The sequence below is a fragment of the Equus quagga genome, chromosome 5, assembly GCF_021613505.1.
Source record: "Equus quagga isolate Etosha38 chromosome 5, UCLA_HA_Equagga_1.0, whole genome shotgun sequence".
NCBI classification, from domain to species: domain Eukaryota; kingdom Metazoa; phylum Chordata; class Mammalia; order Perissodactyla; family Equidae; genus Equus; species Equus quagga.
Genome location: NC_060271.1, coordinates 27,207,924 through 27,234,298, shown reverse-complemented (window position 1 = coordinate 27,234,298; position 26,375 = coordinate 27,207,924). Strand labels below are relative to the sequence as shown.

At 37.3% G+C, this 26,375-nt stretch overlaps 1 protein-coding gene across 14 annotated transcripts in view; it reads left to right on the top strand.

The window, feature by feature from the left end:
• Nucleotides 1-26,375, top strand: part of EPB41 (erythrocyte membrane protein band 4.1) — a 172,610-nt gene that overhangs the window by 63,042 nt on the left and 83,193 nt on the right. For 13 of the 14 annotated variants that reach the window (XM_046661580.1, XM_046661587.1, XM_046661579.1 and 10 more), the window contains exons 2-4: nucleotides 13,500-13,977; nucleotides 17,445-17,657; nucleotides 20,258-20,362. In XM_046661580.1, coding sequence (XP_046517536.1) covers nucleotides 13,507-13,977; nucleotides 17,445-17,657; nucleotides 20,258-20,362 — 789 coding nt within the window. In that variant the 5' untranslated portion in view covers nucleotides 13,500-13,506. The remainder of the gene's footprint in view (nucleotides 1-13,499; nucleotides 13,978-17,444; nucleotides 17,658-20,257; nucleotides 20,363-26,375) is intronic. The other variant, XM_046661588.1, reaches the window with a different exon arrangement.

The following is a 26,375-nucleotide window of genomic DNA, read 5'->3' as shown; positions in this document are numbered from 1 at the left end:
AGTTGGTAAGTTATTAGTTATTAATGTCATTATTAGCTGAGTGATCTTAGGCAAATGACTTCACTTTTCTTCTCTGAACCTTAGTGACCTTGTATTTGAATGAGCTAAATAGTTGATAATTAAGGTCTTTTTCAGTTGTAGATGTACATAGTTTTAATAGTGATACCAAACTAACCAGAATGAAGGGATAGTCATTTTAACACTGTCATTTAAACTCCTTGAAGGCAAGAATTATGTCTTATTCATTTTTGTATCCCCTAAATTATCTAGAAAGTGTTTTTATTTATTCAACAAATAGTCGTGTCAATCATTGTGATAAATGCAAAGGATGTAAAGATTAACAAGACAGATCTAGTTGTTGCCTTTGTAGAACATTTTAAGCAAGCAATTATAATACAGTACAATGTAATAAACATGAAAATATACCAAACTGCAGGAGTACCCAGGAGGGATACTTAGCAAGGATTTGGAAAGTCAAAGGAAACTTACTCTTTCCTTTTTTCAAAAATTGTGGTAAAATATACATACTTAAAATTTACCATCTTAACCATTTTTAAATGTACAGTTCAGTGACATTAAGTACATTCACATTGTTGTGCAACCATCACCACCATCCATCTCCAGAACTTTTTTATTATCCAAAACTGAAACTCTACCCATTAAACAATAACTTCCCATTCCCCCATTCCTCCAGCCCCTTGACTATTCTAGGTACCTCATATAAGTGAAATCAAACAATGTTTGTTCTTATTTGACTTAGCATAATATTTTCAAGGTTCATCCATGTTGTAGGATGTATCAGAATTTCATTCTTTTTTAAGGTTGATGATATTCCATTGCAAATGTATACCACATTTTATCCAGGAACCCTGCCCATTTTTTTTGTGCCATCCTCTCACCTTCCCTCTCTATATCAGACAATGCTCTGCTGCTATTCATAGGGTTTTCATGGCCAGTTTTTTCAGAAGTGGATGGCCAGGTCCTTCTTCCTGGTCTCTCTTAGTCTGGAAGCTCCACTGAATCCTGTCCACCATGGGTAAAATTGCTGGTATTTGAAATATCAGTGGCATAGCTTTCAGCATCATAGCAACACAGAGCTGCCACAGTATGACAACCAGCAGACAGGTGGTGTGGTTCCCTGACTAGGAAAGAACCCAGGCTGTGGTGATGAGAGTGCCGAATCTTAACCACTAGACCACCAGGGCTGGCCATATATATATGTGTGTGTGTATATGTATATATATATATGTATATATATATGTATATACATAGACCCATGATATGTTAGTGAATCTGAGATCAAATTTTGCAAGTTACTTCTGAACTTTGAAATATAATTTCTCGGGGATTGGAGAACTAAACACATTTTAACGTGCAAGGTTACCTTTACTACCCTGAACTATCTTTGATTGTAAATCCTTCTTTATATTGTTGGGTTTGAAAGAGCACAGGTAATTTTGTCCTTGACACATGTTAACACTATTCTCTCAAGCTGTTGTCTGAATTTGACCTTCCTTTCTTTCTCCCTTTCTTCCCTCCTCTTTCTTTTTTGCCTTTTTAGAAGTTTTTTGCCTTTTTTTGTTTTAGCCCCATCTTTTAGTGGGCCTTAGCCTTTTGGCCATTATTTTTGTCAGTATTCCTTTGCAATGATATTTTTAGAACTTTATTATTGTGCATATGTCCCCATGTTCTCCAAGCTGTTCATGACTGTATCTATAATACTTTCCTCATATTATCTAAGAATTTATGGTTATATAGAGAAAATTTTACTGCTGTATGCCTGGAAAAGAACCTGGCACTTAATATATATCACTGAAATGTAGTGAATGAACTTCGCTTTCTAGGATTGCCTTATCCTTACAAGTTCTATATTCTTGTAGACTCCTTGACCATGCATTCATGCCTTACTTTTCTTTAAGTATTTAAAAAATTTGTTTATAATAGGGTTACATATTTGACTATGATGTACCTCTTTTTTCAGTATAAAAATTTTGTGAAATTATTATTTTTTTGCCTAGGTTCCTGATATGTTCGTGTGACCAACAAATTATTCTTTATTGCTCAGATTTAAGTACACAGTAATAGAAGCCTTCCCTTTTGAGAGAGGAAAACATCATCAACCTTAGTCAATAATTTTATTGAATGCTTTTAGCAAATAGCAGGTTATTTGAAATACTCCACCATTATTAAATCTTGTCTTTGTGCCAGTGTTAAAGCTGGGTAAGAAAGCATTCTATCTTCTGGTAGTCTATAGTATATTTTTCACCTTATCAGTGGTAGGAGACAACCACAGCATCTATTCCAATCTTTAGAATATCTGCTAAAACAAGCCATGATCCAATGCAAGTTTCTGATTCATACTTGTATTCTAATCACACGACATTGGATATTCAGTTCATTTACTGTCATTTTTTCTGTTTAAGGTGAAATTTACAAATATAAATCTTAGGGAATTTATTAAGCTTAGAAATTAATAAGTATCGCTAGATTGAATAGGCTCTAAGAGTCTAAGAAAAGTTACATAGAGGCCGGCCCCGTGGCCGAGTGGTTAAGTTCGTGCACTCCACTTCGGTGGCCCAGGGTTTTGCTGGTTTGGATCCTGGGCGTGGACATGGCACCGCTCATCAGGCCATGCTGAGGCAGTGTCCCACATTCCACAACTGGAAGGACCTACAACTAAAATATACAACTATGTACCAGAGGGCTTTGGGGAGAAAAAGGAAAAATAAAATCTTAAAAAAAAAAAAAAAAAAGAAAAGTTACATAGTCTTAGCTAAAACCCCTTCACAGCTAGAAATTTTCAGGTTTTGCTTGTGTTTACCATGGGAATTTTGATGCTATTAAGTGGTTCTCCTCCCTTTCTATTCCATTTTCAGACTAAACTATTCCTTTGATTTTTGTTTTCCAGAAGAGTTTATGTGAATAAAACACCTTACGTAGATAACAGCAGTAAAGACTTTTAGTCTCTCCTTGTAAAGAAGGAGAACGGTGGTTATATTGGTGTGATTGATCTGAAGGCCACTTAACAGGGCAAGTAGTCGCAGTAAAACAGGAACCTCAAAGTAGGTATTTGAAGGGCTAAAGTAGATTTCATTAAATCCCTGTGTTGAAGTTATTCCAGTAATGTGAAGCCTCAGTCTTGCTCTTCCTTAGCACTTACTCTTATTTTAGACACAATTTTAACACACTTGGCTATTTGGTTTCCTGGTCAATGGTAGATTAGCAAATAGCAGATTAGAAGAAGAGATGTTGGAAGCTACTTATTGGCAGGCCGCCTTGACCTGCAAGAACTGTGAGTTAATGCTGCAAATGAACAAACAGGAAAACTGTTAAAGGCAGGTGATAAAAAATAAAAAAGCACAGCACTCAGATATCCTTGTGACAGAGTTCACCGTCCCTACAGACTTTAGTCGCCCTTGAGGACATTAGCACTGCACAGTAATTGAGGTACATAATGGTGACTAATTCAATAAAGACTTGATTGTGTTCTATAGATTTTTTAAATGAAAAAGGAAGCATATAATTCATTTTATAAAGATTTCTATTCTGAATGGCTAAACTAACATATTTTGTCACTTAGAGTAAAACTCAGTTCTATAGAAAATGAATTTTTTGGCCTCCCGTCTTCCTCAGGGATGCCTAGTAATTACGGAGGTCGTGTGTTGTCTGGGAGGGCCCAGGTGGTGTGCTTTTAGAATATATCTAGACATTGTCTAAGTACATGCTTGAATTCTATGGAGAAGTAAAGAACATTTTTTGGTCTTCGAAGGAGAGGAGTAAGAGTTTGTTTCTTTAAAAATATCTTTGAATGAGGTGATTCAGTGGTGCTAGTCACCATAGAAATGACTTAAATTAAAAACCAAGTTGTTGAAAACAGCATGTTCTTGCTGAGTGACAGTCCTGATTCACTCAGTATGTAAAATATTCTTTAAAAGTCTACATATGGGATGGTTGAAGGTCCAGATAATTCCGGGAGGATGGAGGGAGAATCATGGAGAAACTCTTTTGTATACTTTAAATTATGATTTTTATCTGACAACCACATAGGTCATCCTGTTTTTCTAGAGGTGCTAATTAGCATACTTAAATTGAATTATAAGGACACTTACTGTGGTTTTGAGGGGATTGATTTTCTGGGGAAACAAACTATTTTCCAGCATATTTTTTGAAACTTCAATACTTGAACATTTTTTTTTGTTCTGTCTAAAAGAATACCACTGGATTCTGTCGTCTGGTTAGAGAAATAAAAGGGTCTTTTATGTTTTATTTTATGTTACTTTTTCCCCCTGACTCTTCTAACCCAAATGGTATCTCTGACTTTAAAATATAGCCTTTAAAAAATAACCCAATGACATCACTATTCTAATGTCCCTTTTGTTTTCTTCCTTAACCTTCCTTCCTATCTGTGAAATCTTCGCATTGGGTGGATCCTAGGTCAGTCAATTAATATAAGGACCCACTTAATGGAAAAACCGTTTCTCTGACATCCATGATAGATGGTCATTCAGCTTCTGAGTGAATATTTCCAGTGATAGTAAGCTCACTATTCCTAAGCAGCCCATTTAATTATTAAATATCTCTGATCATTAGTGATTTTTTCTTTTTACTTCAGTGAGATGAACACTGTGTAATTTCCATGGACTACTCTGAGTTTTGCCCTTAGGCATCACATAGAATTTGGCAGCTCCTGAAATTTGTGAAGGTAACAATCATCTCTCTGCTTTAGATTCTCTTTCTTTAGGCTAAGCATCCCAATATCCTTCAATTATTTGCCTTATGATGTTTTCAAATTCCATCATCTTCTGTCTCTTCTTTGGGAAGATTCTGGTTTAAAATAAACTGTCTAGAACTGAATATAAAATTTAAGATGTAATATAAATAGTGAGAACTGAGGGGTTGTTACTTTCCCTGATCTTCTGCATGGAGAGTGAAGCCTAAGAGATCAGGGACTATGTTCTTCTCACTGTTGTAGCCCCACTTCTTACCTTACTCCTAGAACATGACAACGTTCTCAGAAAATATATGTTGAAGAGTCAAATGAGTACTCTGGTCACTATAAATCTAGAAATGCAGCTAAAGATTCCTAGCTGTTTTACAATTTTGTCTCTTTTGGATCATGTTCAGTTAAGACCTTAACATCCTTTTCTTATGAACTTATCACATTGGATAACCTCCATCCTGTATATGTCTAGTTGATATAATTAAAGCTAAGTTATTCTTTTTCCTTGTATTTATTCATTTACTAAACAAATATTTATTGAGTACCTACAGTGTTCCATGTTAGTGGTAGGTTCTGTGCTAGGTAGCACAAGTTCTGTGCTGAGTACTAGGTAGACTGTGGAAGGGAAAACAGCCCTTCTGTCATGGATATTACAATGTAATTGGTGGTGATGAAGTGAGAAAGACAGACATTAAACTGGTAGACAAGTATGTCTTATACGTTGAGAGAAGTTCTGTGAAGGAAGCAAATAGGTTCTGGGATAGAGAACTGGGGAGGGGACTTCTGGGGAGACTCAAGTAGATATAGGGCATCAAGGAAGGTTTTTTTGGAGAGGAATTATTCAAGCTGAAACTTGAAGTATAAGAAACCAGACGTTACAGGCAATGGAGTGCTTTCCGGTTCAAGGAAATGGCAATGCACAGATGTCTTGAGCCAGGAAAGCACTTGGCTAGTGTGACTAGAGTAGAGAGGCTAGGAGGAAAGTGGCACAAGGTGAGTTTGGTGAGATTGTTCAAGAACCTGGAGTTCAGGTGACACGTGAAGGAGGCTTGCACAAGTATGGTTGTAGTTAGAGAAGGTGAAAAGTGCGTTGAGTCTGAATGTATTTTGGAGGTAAACTCTATAAGACTAACCGATGGGTTTGATTGGAGGGGAAAATGAAGAAGGCTGAGACAAGAATGGCGCTCAGGTTTCTGGTGTGAGCTCCTGGGTGGTATGATTGAGCCATTTGCTGGGATAGGAAAAAGAATCAAGAATTTCATTTTGAACATGTTTTATTGAGATGCCTGTGAGATATCCATCTCTCTTCCTCTCTCTTTTCTATTTTGGTTCTGTTGCTCGACCTGTCTTATTAAGCCATTTATCAGAGTGGTCCAAGGAAGATGTGTTATAGAAATGCCTTCAGGCTCAGACATGAAACTGCCTGGGTTAATGCTAAACAGAATAAGCTAGGGAAACTAAAGGCGACGGTAGTTCTTAAGCCTTAGTTGCAAAGCTTTTCAAGTTTCTTTGCCCAGTATTGGTTTCAGCTTCCCTAGGGATTCCCATTGTGAATTTACTCACTGATAACCTGAATTTACCCAATCATTGTTGAGTTTCTCTCTGCCTCTAGCCTCTCTTGCTTCTACTCTGTTTACCCACTTCCCTGTTTAAAAACCTTCTATGGTTCTCCACTGCCTTCAGGATTAAGTCTGAACTATTTAGCATGTTTTTCAAGTTCTTGCCTAATCTGTCTTCTTTGCCAGTCCTTCCCTTTCTCCCCATTCCACCTTCACATACACTCTATGGGAAGAGAAATATGTAAGTGAGTGGGGGACTTGAAACTGGTGGGAATGGAGATGGTCTTGGCCAAGCTGAATAGTCCATAAATTCTCAACAGATAAGGACTTCTTTAGCAAAGAACAGTGGGGTAGAAGCATCTGAAGTACCAAGTTTTACAAAGACAGATACCATTCTGGGAATTTATTGAATCACTAACCTTGTAGCATATTAATAGTCTCATTAAAGCGTGGCTTAGTTGTATGATCTGAGGCAAGTTTTTTAACCTCCCAGGGCCTGTTTATTTATCTAGGAAATGAAAACACCTACCTTATGGAATAGTTGTAAGATAACATGGTAAATTATGTAGAATAATATGGTGTTTAGTAGGTACTCAATAAATGGTAGCTACTATTATTATTATTTCAATTAGAATTAATTTTAAATGTTAAATCTATTTTAGCCTTACCTCTTTCTACTTCCCTTTTATACCCATATTCCAACCAGTCTGTACTCCTTACTAGTTCCCAAATAGCTACAATATTGTCACCAATGCCAGTTCCCTTGACTGGCATTCTATTTGCCCTTTGCACTTCAAGTTTCTTTCTATTGACATCTTGTACTCATCCTTCAAAGCCTGACTTGAAAACTACCTTTTCCACATAAGCTTTTGTGATCACTCTAGTTGAAAGTTCTCACTTTATACTTCTGTAATGCTTAATTGGTTCCAGTCATGAGGCCCTGCTGATTAAGCACTAGGTACTGCCTTGTGTTTTAGTAATTTGTGTATATGTCTTATCTCCTTAAGAATTGTGTATTATCCTTTTTTGGTCCTTCTCAAAGAGCTGAGCCCAAACCTTACAGATGATTAGCACTCAGTAAACATTGGGAGATGTTCAGTGAGCTAATATGAAGAGTACTACCAATAAATCATTAAAGTTCATCCCTAAATGGTGATTGTAAGGGAAATTTTCTTTCTTCTCTTTTTTTTTTTTTAGATTTTATTTTTTCCTTTTTCTCCCAAAGCCCCCCCAGTACATAGTTGTGTATTCTTCGTTGTGGGTTCCTCTAGTTGTGGCATGTGGGATGCTGCCTCAGCGTGGTCTGACGAGCAGTGCCATGTCCGCGCCCAGGATTCGAACCGACGAAACACTGGGCCGCCTGCAGCGGAGCGCGCGAACTTAACCACTCGGCCACGGGGCCAGCCCCTCTTTCTTTTATTTTTTAAGGGATGCTTTTTTGGTGAGGAAGATTGGCCTGAGCTAACATCTGCTGCCAATTTCCCCTTTTTTTTAATTCTCCCCAAAGCCCCAGTACGTAGTTGTATATCCTAGCTGTAAGTCCTTCTAGTTCTTCTGTATGGCACGCCACCACAGCATGGCTTGATGAGTGGTATGTAGGTCCGCGCCCAGGATCTGAACTGGCAAACCCTGGGCTGCCAAAGCAGAGTGCGTGAACCCAATCACTATGCCACCAGGTCAGCCCCAGGAAATTTTCTTAATGGTGCCAAACTGTAGTGTTTTTACCAAGTTTTCCACCCAAGAAGCATTAATGAAGCACTGACTGTACTAATGCTAGAAAGAGATACAAAAGGGATGAAAGAGGGGCTAGCCCCGTTGCCGAGTGGTTAAGTCCGCGCATTCCGCTTCGGCGGCCCAGGGTTCGGATCCCAGGCCTGGACATGGCACCGCTCATTAAGCCATGTTCAGGCGGTGTCCCACATGCCACAACTAGAAGGACCCACAACTAAAATATATACAACTATGTACTGGGGGGATTTGGGGGAGAAAAAAGCAGGAAGAAAAAACAAAAAAGAAGATTGGCAACATTTGTTAGCTCAGGTGCCAATCTTTAAAAAAAAAAAAAAAGAGGTGAAAGATATTGTCTGGCCATTGCAATCTACTCAGTATCAGGGTTTTAAAGATCTAATTTTCCTCAAGTCAACAGATGCACACTGTTAAAACAAGTGTACCTTTGATGCCAGATGGAGTATAATTCCTAGGGTTTGGAGGATTAGGATTAAGAAGGAATGGGAACTCATCACTTTGTCTTCAGTGCTGTGCTGATTGTTTTTTATAATCAAAAGACCTCTTTCTGACAGTAAGTAGTAAACAGATACCTCCTTTTGGATTTTGTATCCAGAATGAAAGAGTATCATTTACATAGGAAGGGCCTGTTTGTAGAGCATTTATCCTGTCTTTGCTGCTTGACTTCTTTGTATCTTTTCCTTTGGTTATCTAGTCTGTCTTTTGTAATGTGAAGAACTTGGCTGCATGTATAACAGATTTTCCAGAATGAGTTTATTTGAGTTTTTAGTAAGTGTTCCATAGGATTTTTTCTTTTTGCTATTTATATTTTATTTGTTTAATTCTAATCAGCCTCAGAGCTAACTGGAGGTACTTGCCTGGTTCATTGGTTTCATTTTATATTCTCTCCCTACCCTCACTCCCCTTTGCTCTTGTGGCTCTTACTAATAGCATTGCTACCTGTGTGTGCATGGCTGGAAAGAACATGCATGAAAACTGTCCTTAATAATTCATTTTAATCTATTTTTCCTTGAGTACACTGAATTGTAGCCTCTTTACTGAATACTGCATTATCTGATTTCCTGATTGTTTTCTTATATTTAATATGTCATGTTACTTAAAGTTGGTTTTAGTATGTTCCAGTAGAATTCTTTCACCCCTTTGCTTGTGTGCCTGTTCCTTATATTGTGTTCTCATCTGTTCTTTACTTATGTCCAGTTATGTGGCAAAATGTATTAGTTTTGCACTGATAGATGTTATTCTCTAATTCTTTATTCATATGTCTTGATCGTGCCTTTCTAAATGTGGCAAAGAGATCATATGAGTGGAGATACCCAGAATACTGATTCTGGGCAAGTGTCACAGCTACATGGATAACTTAAAATTGCCACGGCTCTATGGTTAAAATTTTCAATTAACTTTTGATTAAATGCCAAAAAGAATTCTGAAAAATGTTAATGGTTCAGCTTCCATGTTTAATAATGTGTTGCATTCTTTGCTTCATTCATTAATTCAGCAAGCATTTGTTGAACATTTATTGTGTCAAGTATTTCTCACTATTCATATTCCACTTTCTAAAAGTAGCTTTTTGCCATCTGTGTTTCTTAGGCATTTTGACTATGTTCCCAAAGTCATAGTGGTTTTCTGTGCCTCGCTACTCAAAGTGTGGTCAGTGGGCCAGCAGCATTGGCGCCATCTGGGAGCTTGTTATGAATGTAGAGTCTCAGGCCCCTTCCAGACATGCTACATCAGAACCTGTATTTTAACAAGATTGCTAGTTGACTCAGTGCACATTAAAGTTTAACAAGCACACTTATAGCATATGGATTGTTACCATCTGTGTGTTTGTGTTTTTGTTTTTTAACATTTCAGTACTTACACTCATTCAGCTACTTTCTTAGAGATGACACCCTTTCATATGAAAGGAATTATAGGAATATCCTTAGAAGATCTTTTCTATTTTTAAAACTGTAAGGGGGAAATTGTAAAACAGAAGAATAAATACTCTTTTTCATTGAAAGATACAAGTAAAAGACTGTTAGAAATAGGGTTTAAGTAATTTTCGTGTCTGCTAAAACTTTCACAAAAGGTTTGTAATTGTTTTTATGGATCTTTATGAGAGACCTTGTTGTAAAGTACCTTGTGTAGGGAAATTTTAATGTGGATGTGGTTTCTGTTCCTTTTCAGTAAGGTGAATGGTAAAGTCATATCTGAAATCCATGGAAAATAGTGCTAAACCCTCAGCCTGTCCTCAGTTTGCTTTTGCAAAGGAAGTATGAAGTAAACTGGTACTCTCAAATCCAATCATTACTCTTTAGAATAACTTGTGGTTTGATATCCAGATTTTCATTCTGGGTCAAGTTTGATTACTTAGTGATTAAAGAAAAATAGTTTTGTTTTTGTTTTTTTGTTGTTGTTTGTTTTCTGAGGAAGATTTGCCCTGAGCTGACATCCTTTGCCAATCCTCCTCTTCTTTGTGCTTGGGGAAGATTAGCCTGAGCTCACACCTGTGCCAGTCTTCCTCTACTTTGTGTGTGGGATGCCTCCACAGCATGGCTGATAAATGGAGTAGGTCCGCACCCGGGATCCGAACCTGTGAACCTGGGCTGCCGAAGTGGAGCATATGGAAATTGAACCACTCGGCCGTGGGGCTGGCCCCAAGAAAAATAATTTTGGAAAAATCAATTGCCTACTCCTATTACGAGGAAGAATTAAAGACAATTTTATTTCTTTTATTTAAGTACAAATGTATCTCACCCAGGGGTAACAAATTAAGAATATATATTGGTTGGTAAGTGTTTTAAGTAGTGTTTATAAAGATTGAATTGCGTATTTTATTAGCACAGAGTAATTTTGATGACTTGGAAAATGTGCTTCTTTAAATATTTTTATTGCTTAAAATAGTTTTAAGGCTTAAAATAAAATAATTTGAGTAGATCAACAGTAAGAGTCTGCATAAAGACTTTTCCTTTTATTAATATGCCTTTATTTCAATACCACTTATAGGGGTTTGCCACCTACTAGCAGTGTGACCTTGGGCAAGTTACTTCCTGAGTTTCAATCTCCTCATTATAAGATTAGGTGATTCCTCTTTCCCTTGCAGGGTTGTTGAAAGGCTTAATTGAGATAATGTAGATGATGCTACTGACATGGGGCCTGACACAGAAATGTGCTCAGTACCATTGGCTTCCTTCTCTTTCACTGCTTTGTTCCATTTATACACTATCTAGATTTAACTCATGTCATAAATAAGAGTTCTCTTGAATTTTTCTTTCTTTATACTAGTTCAAGTGGAATCAAGAATATAAGCTCTATGATGGCATTAGACCTTGTCATTTTGTTTTATTTACTGATGTATCCCTAGCACCTAGGACCTGTGCTGGGTGCTTGATTAGTATTTGTTGAGTGAATGAAGGAATATTATGCATTTGAAGTAAATTTATGTGAATAAATTTAGACAACACCTTTGCAGTTTATATTTGTCATATATATTCAGTTGAAATTAATTCATTCAACACACTTTTTTCCTGGTGAGGAAGATTGGCCCTGAGCTAACATCTGTGCCCATCTTCCTCTATTTTGTGTGTGGGATGCCACCACAGCATGGCTTGATGAGTGGTGTAGGTCCATGCCTGGGATCAGAAGCAATGAACCAGCCCACCAAAGTGGTGTGTGCCGAACTTAACCTCTATGCAATCAGGCTGGCCCCCAACAAGCTTTTATTAGTACCTATAATATGCCAGGTACTATTCTGTCCTCATGAAACTTACATTTTAGCTGGCGGGAGGGAAGAGGAGAGAAGAACAATAAACCAGTACATAAGTAAGTTAACAGGGTGATTGTAGATAATAATGAGGGCAGTAGTGCTGTCAGGCCGTCTAGAGGAGTGAGGGCCACTACTTTAGATACAGTGTATGGGGACACCTCTCTAAAGAGGTGACATCTGAGCTGAGACAGTAATGATAGCCTTCTAATATCCAGTAGAAGAACGTCATAGGTAGAGAGAACAGCAAGTGTGAAGGGCCTGAGGAGGGAATGAGCTAAATAGAGTTCCTTAATTCCAATTGTTAATATCCAAATAAAATTACTTTATCTAAATAATATGGAGCAGATGCGAAGACAATGTAAATCTGCTTTTTTTTTTTTTTTTTTTGAGGAAGATTAGCCCTGAGCTAACATCTGCTGCCAATCCTCCTCTTTTTGCTGAGGAAGATTGGCCCTGAGCTAACATCCATGCCCATCTTCCTCTACTTTCTATGTGGGATGCCTACCACAGCATGGCTTGCCAAGCGATGCCATGTCTGCACCCGGGATTCAAACCAGTGAACCCCAGGCCGCCAAAGTGGAATGTGCGAACTTAACTGCTGTGCCACTGGGCTGGCCCAAATGCTGCATTTTGAGTGGAGTACTTTTAGGTGTAGCAGTGATTCACCGTTACACCGTGGCTCCCCTACAGGAGCCGCCCCGGTATAGCAGTGAATCAAAGTGTGAGATCAATAGGCAACTTCATGGCCGAGTGTCTCAAAAGTCCTCTTGTATGTTGGTTATTCTTTAGTAAACTAGATGTGACAATGCTCTTTGTCTGTTCTTGTGAGACTTGACTAATAACACTGGGATTTTGAGATCAAGAGGCTAGAAACCAGTAAGTTTGAAATATGTGAGGTATACAGCCTATCTTCTCAACCATAATTGAATTAATGTCTGCTTTCTAAAATTTTCTTCTCTATTTTATTTTTCTCTATGATTTGTCTATTTTTCTTTATTGTAATAGTTTCACTGCCTACTCTTAAAAATACTGAACATTCAAAATTGTATTTGTCAGAAGGAAAAACGTCTTAAAGAACTTAAACTGCAAGGCCTCTGCAAGAGCTTGTAATTTAGTATTGTAACATGAAAACCTAAGGAATTCTTCAGCGATTATTTTAATCGTATACTGCTGTTGTCAAATCTGATAAATGATCAGAATTCTGCCTTTACTGTTCTTGATAGAGAAGTCTATGCATTCTAAGAAATATGAAGAAGAAGAAAGAGTTGAGGAACTTTTAATCTCATCAGCTCTTGGGATGTAGAGAATTTTGCAAAGAATAATTCCTGCAAACCTTGCACCTTCAGACTGATATCCTCAAAGAACAGTATACAAATAAGATCCTTTTTTAGGAAGGATAAAACTGTATTTGCTATATGCAGTTCTGAACATTGAATTTTAAATATGATGCATTTCACCAAGATGCCTTCAGGGGGGTACTATTTTAAGCTAATTTCTCTATGTGCATATCTTTAGCAAGTCAAGGCATTAATAATTTATTCAGGATGTATAGGTAAGATATTTTTGTACTTTAATGGACAGTCTCCTTTTTAATGGACTGGAGTACTGTCTGTTGGAGATTAAAAACCTAAATGTATTAATTTTGGCACACTTGACCTGATTTAGGGTTTTGCCTACAGTAATGTGTTTTGCTTCTAAGAGCCTCCCTTTTCCATCTTCTTTTTAATAGCAACGTCATGACAACAGAAAAGAGTTTAGTGGCTGAAGCTGAAAATTCACAGCACCAAGAACAGAACGAAGAGGGAGAGGGGGCCACAAACTCAGGCCAACAAGAAACTCGGCTGGAAGAGACTTCTCAAGCGGCCGCTGAGGGAGATAATCAGTGTGAGCAGAAGCTGAAAACATCTAATGGAGACACTCCGACACATGAAGACTTGACCAAGAACAAGGAGCGGACATCAGAAAACAGGGGCCTGTCACGGCTGTTCTCCTCACTTCTCAAAAGGCCTAAATCTCAGGTCTCTGAGGAAGAAGGCAAAGAAGTAGAGTCTGGTACAGAGAAAGGTGAAGGAGGTCAGAGAGAGAGAGAATTTGGAACCAGTCTTGATGAAGAGATCATTTTGAAGGCCCCAATTGCAGCTCCTGAACCTGAACTCAAAACCGACCCGTCCTTGGATCTTCATTCATTAAGCAGTGCAGAAACACAGGTAAGGATGTGCTAACGTGGGGGAGGTGGGTGCAATGAAGGTGGGATATACGCGGTATTTTCCGCTTAAGAACATTTGGTTTTCTTTCTTACTAGCCAGTTGACTTAGGCATTGACAGTAATAAGTATCGTGAAGCTTTGGAGTTTCTGCTCTAAAGAAATTAATACAGTCAATGGAAACTTGGTTTTTAAAAAGATACTTATATTGTATAAATCAAAGAAAACAAAATGAAAGAAAAGAATTTCTTAAATGAGTCTATTCAGTCTAGATATCATTTTGCTGTAATAATAGAACAAGTCCAAGATTTTTAATAAAAGGGGAAAAAGAATTGAGGAATTGAGGTGGTTTAGAGTTCATTTTGGTGGAATTGTTAGGAATGGGATAGTTATCAGCAAACATGTTCTTTTATGGGAATCTGCATAAAAGCCATGTGATAGATTCAAGCCATCCAGAGGTGTGTGATAAGTTTGAGCCATGCCTGCCTTATTTTTGTTGTTTTCTCTAACTAGATCATATTTGCCAACTAGACCACAGGGTGTAAGATATAGATGCGGAAGTCTAGCTCTTTATACCACCTGTGTAATATATAGTAGTTTGGGGCCTTAATTGTGTCACAGTGTAGGTAAAGTTAACATGAGTTATGAATTTGTTCATGTATCCAAAAAACATGGGAAATATTAGTACTGTAACTCAAACTGTTTTCTAGGAATCTCGTTTGTTTTCAGCCTTAATATCTACAAATTGAGAGTTATCTTCAAAGTCTTTTCATTTCTGAATCTGCATTGTTAAAAGTATAAGTCCCATCTCAGATTTGGGCTATACAGTTTTATTAGAATTTTCTAAAATTACATGTATTTCTAGAAATATTACTTGTATATTAAAAGTGCTAAAGTAAAATTTAGGGTGAAGTCATAATTATGCACTTGCTATTAGTGAATCAAGGTTGTAAACAAGATTAACTATATAATGTAATAGTTAAAAATGTAGGTTATGAGGGCTAGCCCCAGTGGCCTAGTTGTTAAGTTCAGCACACTCTGTTTTGGCAGCCCAGGTTTGGTTCCTGGGCATGGACCTACACCACTCATCTGTCAGTGGCTCTGCTGTCATGGCAGCCCACATACAAAAAAAAAAAGAGAGAAAGATTGGCAACAGATATTAGCTCAGGGCGAATCTTCTCAGCAAAAAGAGGAAGATTGGCAATAGATGTTAGCTCAGGGCAAATCTTCCTTGGCAAAAAAAAAAAAAAAAAAAGCAGGCTATGGAATCAGACCAGGTGGTTCAAATCATAGAGAAGTGACTCTTTTTGCTTTATCAGTTTCTTCCTCTGTACAATGAGGATAATAATATCTACCTTATTTGGCTATTATGAGGATTAAAAGATGAACATGTAAAGCTCGTAAGACATTGCCTGGAATATAATAAGCACTCAATAAATATTAGTTATTATTACTCAGTTAATAAACCTGAACAGTAAAAGCAAAGAATCTCTACATATCTTAATATCATTAATTTTATTTTAGGAATACCAAGAGAGTTAAAGTATATTGTCTTTTAGGAACTTTGGTACTTTCAAGGTTTTTAACTGCTTTTTTCCTCCTCTGCTTTATGTAGGAAAAATCCATTTCTTGTATTAGTTAACGTTTGAATCAGAGCTTGTCTCTTTTGTCTAAAGAACATATCATTTGTAGTGAAGTTAAAGCAGATGACACACAAAGTTAATTTTAGATTGAACTAAAGTCTCATTCACTGATACTTCATTAATTCCGAATTGAGATAAATTGTATGCAGGTGTTTGTCTACATATGACGAAAAAGAAACAAATTAGTACTGTTAAATTTCAAGGGGATGTTGTTTAAAGGAGCAAAGTATTTTAGGCCTTTTGCAATCTATTATTTACAGTCAAAACCTCGTGGCACAAAACATTGTGGATAAAGGTTTATTTGGTTAACCATATTTCTGTATTTGTAGTAGAATTTCATTTTCTATCCAGGATTTTTTAAAGCGAGTTTGCGTTATAGGTCTACACCTTCAGTTGTCATCTAGGGTACCTTGGAATTTTTGGAAGCCATATGTCAGTTTTTAATGTTTCTTTATTCATTCAGCAAATATTTATTGACAACCTACCATGTGTGCCAGGCCCTAAGCTGGATATACAGTAGTTAATGAAAACTACAATATGGCAAAGAGGTTTAAGATCGTAGGTTGTGGAGCCGGACTGGTGTGTGACTTATTAACTGTATGACCCTGGGCAAGTTACTTCAACTTCTCTGGCCTCCGTTTCTCATCTGTCAAGTGGGGATAGTAATAGTACCTTCCCCATAGGGTTATTATGAGGATAAAATGAATTCATATAAGTAATGCTCATAGAACAGTAACTGGAATGGCTATTGGAATAGCTGTATATATGTTTGCTATTATTATGATTATTATTATTAAAAAACATGATCTCTGCTCTTGTGGACTTTATAGTCTAATGGAGGAGACAAAAAAGTAGTAAATAAAAAATAACTTATTATTGTAATAAATGTTACGGAGGCAATAAACAGGGTACTGACGTGAAGAATAGTAGAGTGGGGATAGGGTAGATAGGGTAGCCAGTGAAGGCCTCGACGAAGAGATTGCAGTGAAGAGGATCGTAAAGGGCAGGGAGGAGCCGTTTAGACCACCTCTGATTTCTGTTGCAGGAACCAAATACATCTTTAAATCCCTTTTCCTAGACGTCAACCATGTATTCTTTTGAAATACAGGAATTGGTGAGGTTTAATTAAGAATTGTTCATCAGTTTTATTGTGTTGGAAGTAAGAAAGTATGTGCCAAAATGTTGTCCCACTTATCTGTATTACTTTGGGATAATTTAGTGATTATCCCAGGAGACCCAGATTTCCGTCCATCTCTTGTTTCTTTGAGTTTTTCCATTTAGCATGATTGCTACCTGGTGGAAAGGAGTTAACTGGTAGTTACAGTTGTTAGCTTACTACGTAAGTTGCTTTAGGCTCTAAAATTGGTCCCAAGAACCCCTCTTAGTCATTCATAAAATTTAGAATATGTGACAAATCACATCTCGCTTTGAAATTCATAAAACTTCCTTGCTAAAATTGAGGCACCTGGGGCAGAGATGTGAAAGTTTTGATGGACTTTAATGTATAATGGATAGTCAGGAAGAAAATATAATGCTGAGAGCAATAGACTGGGGTCCCCTTAGTTTACCTGTAACCTTCATTTATTGATTTGAAAGATAAGATTCTATCTGAGAAGCTTTGAGAATAGCGGTCTGTAGATCATTTGGGAGATCATAATATCTTTTACAGAAAAATAATTATTTAATCTTAATGTCACTTATATTTGTTGTAACAATTTTTCTTCTTCAGTTAGTGCTTTTATTGGTAGCATTCTCATAGGTAAAAGTGTATACAGCATGTTTTGTGAAATGTCTTTATTACTGACTTGGTGATATCATGGATATGTAGCCTGCTCAGGAAGAACGCAGAGAAGACCCAGACTTTGAAACTAAGGAAGAAGAAGGTCTTGAAGAGTGCTCTAAAATAGAAGTGAAAGAAGAAAGTCCTGAATCTAAAGCAGAAAGAGAATTAAAAGCTTCCCAGAAATCAATCAGAAGACACAGAAACATGCATTGCAAGGTTTCTTTGTTGGATGACACAGTTTATGAATGTGTTGTGGAGGTGAGTGCATTTTAATTTCCAGGAGTCAGAACTCTTACAAATTGTTTCGTGTAGGGTTGGGCAAGTGGTGCCATGGCCTGAGATAAGACCCAGTATAATGACTATTTCTGTGGACTGAGATGTTAATAATGATTCTCTGGAGGTGGAAGTGTGGAAGGATTATAAGTTAGTCTAATTTTCTTTTCTGTGTGTTTCTGTATCTGCCAAATCTTGTGAATTGAGCATGTGTTACTTTTATAATCAAAAACAGTTTTGTTAAAAGAAAAAAAAGGGTGGGAGCTGGCCCTGTGGCGTAGTGGTTAAGTTTGGTGAGCTCCGCTTCAGCGGCCCAGGTTTCCAATTCGGATCCCAGGTGCAGACCTACACCACTCATCAGCCATGCTGTGGTGGTGACCTACGTACAAAATAGAGGAAGACTGGCACAGATGTTAGCTCAGCGACAATCTTCCTCAGCAAAAAAAAAAGGGGGGGGTGTATTTATAGAGTGACCTTCCATGACTAAATTTCCTAGGATAGCCTCAATTTCTGTTATTAGGTCCATCTATCTCCATAACTGTATTTGTCAAAAAAATTACTTTCTATTCATTTCTGCTCTCCCAGATCTAAACTTTTAGTTTACTTAATGTATTTCTATAGCCCCATGAGATAGTATATAAAAAATTTAAATCAAGTAATGCCATTTCTTAAAATTCTCTATTATTTTCTGAAAGAATAAGTAATGTATCAGGATTGAATAAAAATGTCAGTTATTCAGTTACTTTTTTGCTCCTTCAAGACAAGTTAAAATCCTTAAAAATCTATTAACTACCTTTTTGAACTGGAGCAATAATTGTCAATTGTGATATGCTTGATATATAATCCATTGTGATTATTATTAACAATAGCTTTTGTTGATAAAACATAATTCACATATACTTGTATCTTAGGTGTGTAACAAATTATTTCTGAATTGAATTATTTATGTGCAAATACAAATCTATTAAAGCACAAATAAATAGTATAAAATATGTGTTATATTAATTAATAGGTATTCTTTCTCCAAGTTTTAGAAAGGAAGTCAAGAAAAATGTACTGTTGTACTTTGAAGATAGCTACTACACCTGATAACAGAGGAGACGTAGGGTCTGCTCTTCCTACTTCTTACCATTATCTAGTTTAGAGATGGGGAAAGCTATTCTACACTCATTCTTGCCATTCAGACCAAGATCCAGATATAGGTCCCTTATATCTGAACCATTTGAGGGTAAATGTGTTTCAGAATTCAGAATTTAGATGAGCAATAAGTAATATTCTGCATATTTCATAACATACCCAGTAGGGTATGTGGCAGTGCCCACATGATCAAGTATGTTATTTTTATGGTAAAATATATGAAGATTCATTCTAAGGTGGATACCTAAAGATCACAAATAGCCTCATAACAGTTCAGGTCAGAATTTGCCTTCAGATGAGCTTTAGTGACCAAAAAACACCAACCTTTTACTTTTTAGAAGTTCTGGATTTTGGAATTATGAATGAGGGAGTAAGGACTTGACTTGTACATGAAGAATTCCCAAATTATCTCTGTCTTTTAGAGTGAAAACATAGGAGGGAAGAAAATGAAGAAGATGATGTAATGTAGATGGGTTAAGTCTGAAAAAGAATTAACATCTATGTGAATTACTAATTGTCATAAAAAATAACTCAGCTCATTGAGAGAAGGACCTGTAGTATATCTGTGCCAAAAAATGACTTCTAATTTTTTTGAAGTTTAAAAAAATATATTTCTTAGAAGGCATTAGCATGTTTGATTTTTTTCAACAATTCCATAGATAGGTAGGACAGGTGTAAATATTCTTATCATTGTATAGATGAGAAAGCTAATGTTCAGAAATATTAATTGAATCAACTCAGGTTGTTTAGCTAATAAATGGAAGAACCAGGACTTTTTGACTCTAAATCTCAGCCTCTAAGTTAGACATTTCTCCCTTATAAATAAGACTACAAGCACCCAAAGGTGACAGTGGTTTGACTTTTTCGGTGAAGACACATTAAGAAAATGATTTGTAGCACAACTGAAAGAACCACTACAACAGGTAATATCCCGTTGGGTGCCTCGAAGTTTAGACCGTATGCATTTTTCTGACAGAGAGTGCAGGGAGTTGAGACAAGGCTCATTCTCATGGGACATTTGGTCTGAGGATGATGGAGTCTAATGATTTGCATAGCCACTATTAACTGTCAGTGTCGACAGTTGATTCTGTTAATTCAGGTGGCCACAGTGACTGACAGCAGCCCATAGCAAGTTTCAGGAAATATTGCACCAAAAATAAAGAATGTGATGTTTAGGATGGAGGGTGGGGGATGGTAGATCGAGGGAAAGAAAAATTGTGCTTTGAATTGGAGCACTATTTCCAAGCCATTATAAGTGTGTTTTGCATATTTAAGCTGACAAATTAAGAAATAGGAATTTTATAACTCACATTGTTTTCCTTACACTGTATAGCCATCTGAAAGCCTTAGTAACCAAGGATAAAAGACGAAATTGGAAAGTGACACTTTATTTGGTGATGAATCAGGAATAAGAGGAAACCTCAACTAAAGTATGTATGTCTTTGCAGAAACATGCTAAGGGACAAGACTTGCATAAACGAGTATGTGAGCACCTCAATCTTTTGGAAGAAGACTACTTTGGTCTTGCCATTTGGGATAATACAACCTCTAAGGTGAGGGGACTGCTTGTAATGTAAGAAGGTGACAAAAAATTTGAGTCCTTTTATTGCTGTTAAGAATGTACTTATGCCTGCCTTTCCAAGACACGATGTACTTAGAGTTATTCCTGTCTATTCTTGTTTCTCAGATCTTCCCTCTAGAATGAATATTTTAAAGAAAAATGTGTTCTTTCATTGTTGAGAGAAAGTAGCTACTGTGTATTTTTAAATGACAGGGAAAGTACAGAGCTATGATATTCTGAATAGCAAGAAGATAGCAATAAATTCATATATTATACAATTAGTATTGTATCTAATATGTAGAGGGTTCATAATAAATATTTGTTGAATGGATGGTCTATCAATATTACAATTATAGGATAATTATGATATATACTTATGTTATCATTTGAGAGTAATATTATAAAAGAGAATAAAGTCCCAATATTATTGAAGCAGTCATACAATGAATCTGAATTTTTCTTCCAGCCTAAAAGGAAACCAGTAGTTAACTTTTAAAGGAAGTAAAAGAAAGTGTAAGAACTTAGAGGAGGAAAGAAAGGTTAAAAGTCAGGTATTTACTTCAAAAAACTTGAATTATTTCCTGGTCCAATTAACTGAAAATTACACGTATTTAACTTAAAATCTAACGATGAAAACTTGAGTCCAGTTTAACAGGTATTTGCAGGTGGTATACTAGATGACATGAACACAGCTATGAATAAGATAGACATGGTCCCTGCCCTCTAGAGGACTAGAGTTTGTCATGATGAGGGTCATGCAGAAGGAAATATGAGATGTCGTGGGAGGATATGGCGAGGGAAGTCTTCTCTGAGGAGGTGATGCTTAAGCTAAAACCTGAAAGATAAAATGGACAAGTGACGCAGAGAGAGAAGGGCTTGTTGAAAGGCCTAGAGTTGAGAGTGGCCTGTGGTGAACTAAGAGCCATCTAGCCTGACTGAACATAGGGCGCGAGGAACGGAGTAATAGATGAATTTGGAGAGCCATGCGAGGGGCCGGGTCATAGGGAGAGAGTCTTGTGTACAATGTGTTCAAGCCATTTTAGTTGGTTTAAGAAAAGTTGAAGGGCAGCAGCCTTTAACAACTGCAAATCCTATAGATTGGGTTATTTGAGTTAGATAATATGAACTAGAAGACAGGGAATTACCCTTTGCCTAAACAAAATCTATTTGTAGAATATCCTAGAATATTTGTAGTTTGTAACAGTTTGTTCCTTCTGTGAATGACTGTTGACTCAAACAGAAGAACTATGTTTGCCAGCGCTAGGTTAATGTTGTTCTTTAAGACTTAACTTCTGATTTGTCTCCTTAAAGGCTCAAACCAGCCTGTACTGAAGCCTCTAATTTTCGTTGTAAGAGAAGATTGAAAGTAATTAAAAAACAAAACAATACCCCCAAAACTATCATGGAAAGCTTTCTGCGGCTGTGAGCTAGAAAATTCTCCCATGAATCAAGGAAAATACTCTGAAAAGTATTTTATGTTATACAAGCTCAGTGAGATAAAATTGAATATTTTTATATTGTGGGGGAAAAAACTTCAAGGTTGATTTGAGAATATTTGAGAGTACTTGAATTTGGCATGTACAGAAAGTCTACTGAGTACCTACTTGTTTAATATAACAGGAAATAATTTTCCTATGAACCAAGCATGTAAGCACTTCTAGAAGCTGGTTCATCTAAACTCATGCAGCAGAGGAAATTCTTCCCACTTGCAGTTGAGTTTCCAGGGCCCACACTGGTTCAAAAACTTCCAGTTGCATTGAAAACTTTTAACCATTGTTGGTGTCATCCATACTCTGTCCTGTCAACAAGTTTTATTTCCTTTGTAGTAGTTTTTACTATCTTATTTATTTTTTAACGAGCAAATATTGCATTGCTTTATTTATATTTATTTATTTGTTTATCTGTAAAGCGATGTTAAAAGTGCCTAATATATAAGCTGAATAGACAAGTACATACCTGGCTGTGCAAAAAAAGGGCATTATTGTCCCTCTTGGCTAAAATATTTCTGGAAAAGAAAAGTTGATGTCTCAATTATAATCTAGTTTCAACTTCCCTGATAGTTTATAAGCATCCCTTCTGGGGAAGTCAGTGGGCAAGTGAGTCCTGGGAAACATAGGGCTTAGCGTAGTCAGGGCATCTGGCAGGTCTGTAGCATGGGCCAGGTTCTTACAGGATATCCAATAGGAACATGATGGGGGGCAATGGGCTGTTCTAAATTTTCTGCTTCTAAGTTTATTGTGGCCAACTCCAGCTCTCAAAAACAGGTTAAAGCAGAGTATTTCTTCGAGTTAAATTGAGTGTCTTTGGCTGATCCACGAAGTAGGGCGTAGAAGAGAAAGCAGGAACTTCATTAGCATGTAGCCCAAGCAAATCTTGTGTAAAAATGAACCTGGGGAGGACTTCCTTAGCATTGTCAGGTTAAAGGGCCAATACAGTAGTAAGAGCCACCTTGATGATGACAGTCCTTCCTCAATATGCTGTCTGTTGAGTCATACTGCTCCATCTGGATGGATTGCTCTTTCTGTCTAGCTGTGCCAGCTATTTCCCATCATCATCATCCTCGGGATTTGCTTTGCCTCTCTCCTGTGGTGTTTCTTCTGTTCCATTTATGCTAGCTTTCCTTGTGTTTTTGATAGATGCTCCTTCTGAGAAACGGTACATGAGATGTAATCTTTTTGAGACATTACATGTCTGAAAAATGTCTTTATTCTACTCTCACGTTTAGTTGTTAGTTTGGTTGGGTATCGAATTTGAAACTTGAAATCATTTGCCTTCATAATTTTGAAGGCATTGCTCCATTGTCTTCTATCTTCCAGTGAGAAGGCCAAAGCCGTTCTGGTTCTTGATTCTTTGTGTGACCTTCCCTCTCTTCTGCCCTTTGTAGAATTAAGCGGGTAGAACCTTCCTTCCTTCCTCCCTCCCTGCCTCCCTGTCTCTCTTTAGGGTTCTGAGATTCGCAGTGATGTATCTTTGTATGATGTGTCTTTGTATGGGGTGGTTATCATTCATTGTTTGGGGCCCATGTCTATATTCTTTACTGGACTCTGATTTCCCAAAAAATGTCCTTGTCTAGCACGTTGACTGCCTTGAGTGTGGTAGGCATTCAATAAATGTTGAAAGAGTGAGACATACTGTTATACTTGAGGGAACAGCTTTGCCACTTATTAGTTGTGAGTTAAGTAAGTTACTTATGCTTTTCTTTTCTCTTTGGTAAAATGAGAATGATAATGAGATCATCTATATAAAAGCCTGTAAAATGGTACCTGGCTTGTAGGAAGCACTCAGTAAAAATTAGGTATTTTCATTGTTATTATGATAGTATTTTTTAAAAATGAAATTACTGACTAACCAAAGCCTTTACTTAAAAAAATTAGATTTGTATGTCATAATCTAGAGGTGCATTGTGGAGCATCCTTCAGTTTGGATAATTTACCTGATCTTTTCTCAGGTAGGATATAGTAGAGAACAGAATACCTTTAACTTAAAATTGATGTATCTAGCCAGATTATCCGGCTTCATTTTAGTTACCCTTTCTTATATATCTACTGTCAGTAAGCCAGATGTCCAGATACTCTGTCTAGAAGTATACAGATATGCATGAAATGATTAAATCTGTAGAGACTTTAATCTTTGTTAGTCATTTATCTAAGTTTTCTGTTATTCCAAGAACACAAAATGCACTACAGCTGTAGAGGCTCTTGGGGCTCATCCCCTTCGTTTTAGGGATGAGAAAACTGAAGCGTGTAAAGGCAGAGTGGCTTCCTCTGAGCTACACAGTGAGTTCACTCCAGAAATTCTCTGCCTGCTGCCCCTCCCTAAGTGATTTTCTTCTTCAGCTTTTTATTCCTCTTTCCTTGATTTTTACATTTCATCTTTGTTTCTCAGATTTTGTTTCCTACCTACAGAATTAGTCCCTCATGTTGTGAGGAAAAATTTCAACCACAGTACCAGGAGAGAGAAATATTTTCTTCTTTCCATTTCCAGTCTCCGGTGTCTTCTTTTGTATGTGTAAAGATCTGTCCTTTGTATGTGTAACTTCTCTTCTTAAGAGCTTCTGGATCTCTCTTTTACTTGTAGACAATTGGGTGCCTCTAGTAGGGAGGAAAGTTAATTGAATTGACTCTTTCCTGACGTGAAATGGCTTTCTTTCTTTCTTTCTCTACTGACTGCATGATAATAGGCCTGTTGCCAGACTGAGTCTGGCAAGAGAAGAGGAAAAGCAGTCAGAGGCAAACTTCTATAGCCCTGTGAGAGATTTGTTACCGGTATGAATCAGAGTTCTATGAGTTAAATAGTTGCTTCTTACATTTTATTTCTGCTTAGAATTAGTTATTTATGAATGGATCAAGGACTTTTTCCTTGGAGGAAAGTCACCCACATTAATTCCAACTCCACCCCCACCCCCAGATTCTCTTTCTAAGCAAAAAACTTGAGCTCTTCTAGTAAATAGTGGAAATTTTAGATTAGGGGTTCATTTAATTCAATAGTATACAATCTTTCTCCTTTCTTCCATTTCCTGTGAGGATGAATTATCTTACCCTAGGAGTCAGATAATCCACTCTGGAAAGATAGTCATTCATAGTCAGGAGGGTCTTTCTTTCATCTTGCAAAGGCAAATAGCAAACACCAATGGAGTAACTATTTAATCAAGAATATGAGGAATTTAGTTTATAGTCGTCTGAAAGGATGGATTGTTTTTCATTGATTCATGACTGGCTTTGAAGGCAAGTGCCAGTAATGTTATATCTTTACTGTCTGGTAAACTAGAAAGACTAAAATGAATTTTGTAAACATAGTTACACAGTAGAGAGGCTGCACTTGGGATCCTGTCTTTTACTAGGAAGATTTGGGTTGACATCTCTAGTGAATTTAAATGTGGCTTTTCTAGCGCTTCAGGAGTGAGACGTAGAATTACCTGTGCTCGAGAGTTTCTATGAACGTATCTTGGAGCAGTGATTTGCAGTCAACGTACTAACAGTGTTACCGCACAAAAGTGGGGTTCTCCTATGCGATGCACATGAACAAGCCAATTAATGATGGCATCAGCTTTTGGAAGCAGAAATCAGCTTTATTCTGTGAGATTGATCTGCAGAGAGACAGCAGGCATGTGCCTTTAGATCTGTCTCCCCAATTCAGGATTTGGGGTGAAATTTAAGAGGTTAGGGAGAACAGGCTGGCACACAGAAATGCTGGCGGGACAGGTTTTGATTGGTTTTGATTGCTTCAAGCCTTTATGGTAAGGTTCTAAACATTTATGGTAGGGTGGGGAAGGAGTTTTAACACCAGATCTTCCTGGGTGACAGAGCCCTTGCTTCTGATAAGTCTGACTTTTAAGGTCCAGTCAGGTCCAGGTCCTTTGGTTCTGTGGGGAGGAGAATCTTTGGTTCCGTGGTCATTTCAGGTCAGGATTTCTTCTGCGCATCCTTTTTTTTTTTTTTTTTTTTTTAAGATTTTATTTTTTTTCCTTTTTCTCCCCAAAGCCCCCCAGTACATAGTTGTATGTTCTTCGTTGTGAGTCCTTCTAGTTGTGGCATGTGGGACGCTGCCTCAGCGTGGTTTGATGAGCAGTGCCATGTCCGCACCCAGGATTCAAACCAACGAAACACTGGGCCGCCTGCAGTGGAGTGCGTGAACTTAACCACTTGGCCACAGGGCCAGCCCCTCTGTGCATCCTTTTGCTTCATAACTACAAATTTTCTGAAAGAGTGTTTCTCAGTCACTCTGTTGAGAAGAGATGGGTCTGTCTGAACCGGCCCTAAGTGGGCCTGTGGTTACAACAGCAGCATAAACAACGGTTATTCCTCAAGTTAAAGAAGACAGACCTGTGGAGCTTATAGATAAATCTTTTACCTCAAAAGACAAGGATTTATATAAATCACTTATGTGTATGTAGTGGGTTTTAGGACCTCCAGATAAAGGTAGCTGATTGCCAGCTCAAGCAATGTTCTTTTTTAGAACTTTATGACCTAAGGTTATAACTGCTGCAAAAGATATGAAAAGTTCCT